The 1343-nt window shown below is 56.3% G+C and overlaps 1 protein-coding gene across 1 annotated transcript; it reads left to right on the top strand.

Moving 5' to 3' along the window:
- The first annotated feature begins 454 nt into the window (after positions 1–454).
- Positions 455–1019, top strand: SDRG_01012 (hypothetical protein). The gene has a single exon (XM_008606520.1). The coding sequence runs from the start codon at positions 495–497 to the stop codon at positions 933–935; it is 441 nt and encodes a 146-aa protein (XP_008604742.1). The 5' UTR covers positions 455–494; the 3' UTR covers positions 936–1019.
- The last annotated feature ends 324 nt before the right edge of the window (positions 1020–1343 follow it).

Raw genomic sequence — 1343 nt, 5'->3', positions numbered from 1 at the left:
ATTGGCGTGATCGATTCCAGTCACGCAGTCGCCGAGACATGCGCCGCCAGCGAGCGACTCTCCCGTCGCTTGCTGTCACACACACATTTGGTCGTCGTGAAGCTGTTGAGTATGGGTAAATAAGCAGCATTTTACCCAGCGACAAATCGGTAAACGACGTCAGTGGAGGAGCACACCAAAAGAACTTGCACAAAGAAGAAGTCAAGTACATGCAGCACCTGCCGTAAATGCACCCGAATAAACGACTTGGTGTACATTGCTGGTGCAGCCCTCGCGTCGACTCGACGAGACGCGTCGCTTGGTGATGTTCCAACGCAACGGCTCGTGGCCAACCACAGTCGTTCTTGAGCTTCGATAGATTGCTTATAGTATCGTTGACTATGGTCACGCAGCCGTTGTGGTTTCGTGTTTTGTAGTCTAGCTCCAATATCGGTCCATGCACCTGCTAGCTCAGATCCCAATTCGCCCCAGAGCACACAACACCGTCAACAATCATGGGTGGTAGCTCGTCGACCTACATCTCCAAGTCTGGCACGTGCAGCAACGTCATGGACCAAGTCTCGGCGGCGACCTGCACCGGCACGTGGGACGCCGCGTCCTCCGTGTGCACGATCTACAACCCGAGCATCGGCAGCATCTTTTGCGAAAACCGCTACGGGACGTGGACGCCCAAGGGTGCGGCGCCGGCACCAACGACGACAACACTACCGCCGTTTATCTTTACGCCACCCCCGACGCCGGCCCCGACGACGGCGCCACCGCCAAAGAATTCGCCCGACTGCAAGTGTCCTCCGGGACGCGCATCCTCGGGCTGCTCGGCCGAGGGCTTTTGCAACGGCTGCTATTTGCCGACACCGAGTGGCGGTGTCGTCTGCTTTGGCTCGGCGCCCGCCTCCATGTGCCAAAACCCGGGCATGAAGTGGTGCGGCTACTAGTGCAGTACGATCCAAATGTCTGCTTGACCAGCAGCATTGTACCATCGTTGTGAAATTCACGTCGTATTGAACGTCTCAGCACAATTTGTCGAGTGTCGGAGGGTCGCCTCGTGGGAATTCAGAGGCGCACCAAGATTGCCGTTTTCAAACGATTGGATTGGTCCGCTCGAATTGTTTTTGGCCAATCAGAGGCGACATGATGCAGGCCGCACGCGATCCATGGGGCGGCGAGGGCCACCATCCAGTTTTTTACGCACGCGCATTAACGTTGCTAATTGATAAAGGCCGCTTTGGTGAGCAGAGCGCTCCCACTCGCGTCGTCATTGGACGTCGACAACGCGTGCAAAAGTGCGCGAAAGAATGAAGTGTTAGAAAGCGCTTGATATGCCTCAGCCAATGGGATACGCA

The sequence above is a fragment of the Saprolegnia diclina genome, assembly GCF_000281045.1.
Source record: "Saprolegnia diclina VS20 unplaced genomic scaffold supercont1.2, whole genome shotgun sequence".
NCBI classification, from domain to species: Eukaryota; Oomycota; class Saprolegniomycetes; order Saprolegniales; family Saprolegniaceae; genus Saprolegnia; species Saprolegnia diclina.
This window is presented reverse-complemented; position numbering and strand designations above follow the sequence as displayed.

Excerpts from the sequence above, each read along its gene's own strand:
- SDRG_01012 (XM_008606520.1), top strand. The coding sequence starts at position 495 with ATGGGTGGTAGCTCGTCGACCTACATCTCCAAGTCTGGCACGTGCAGC.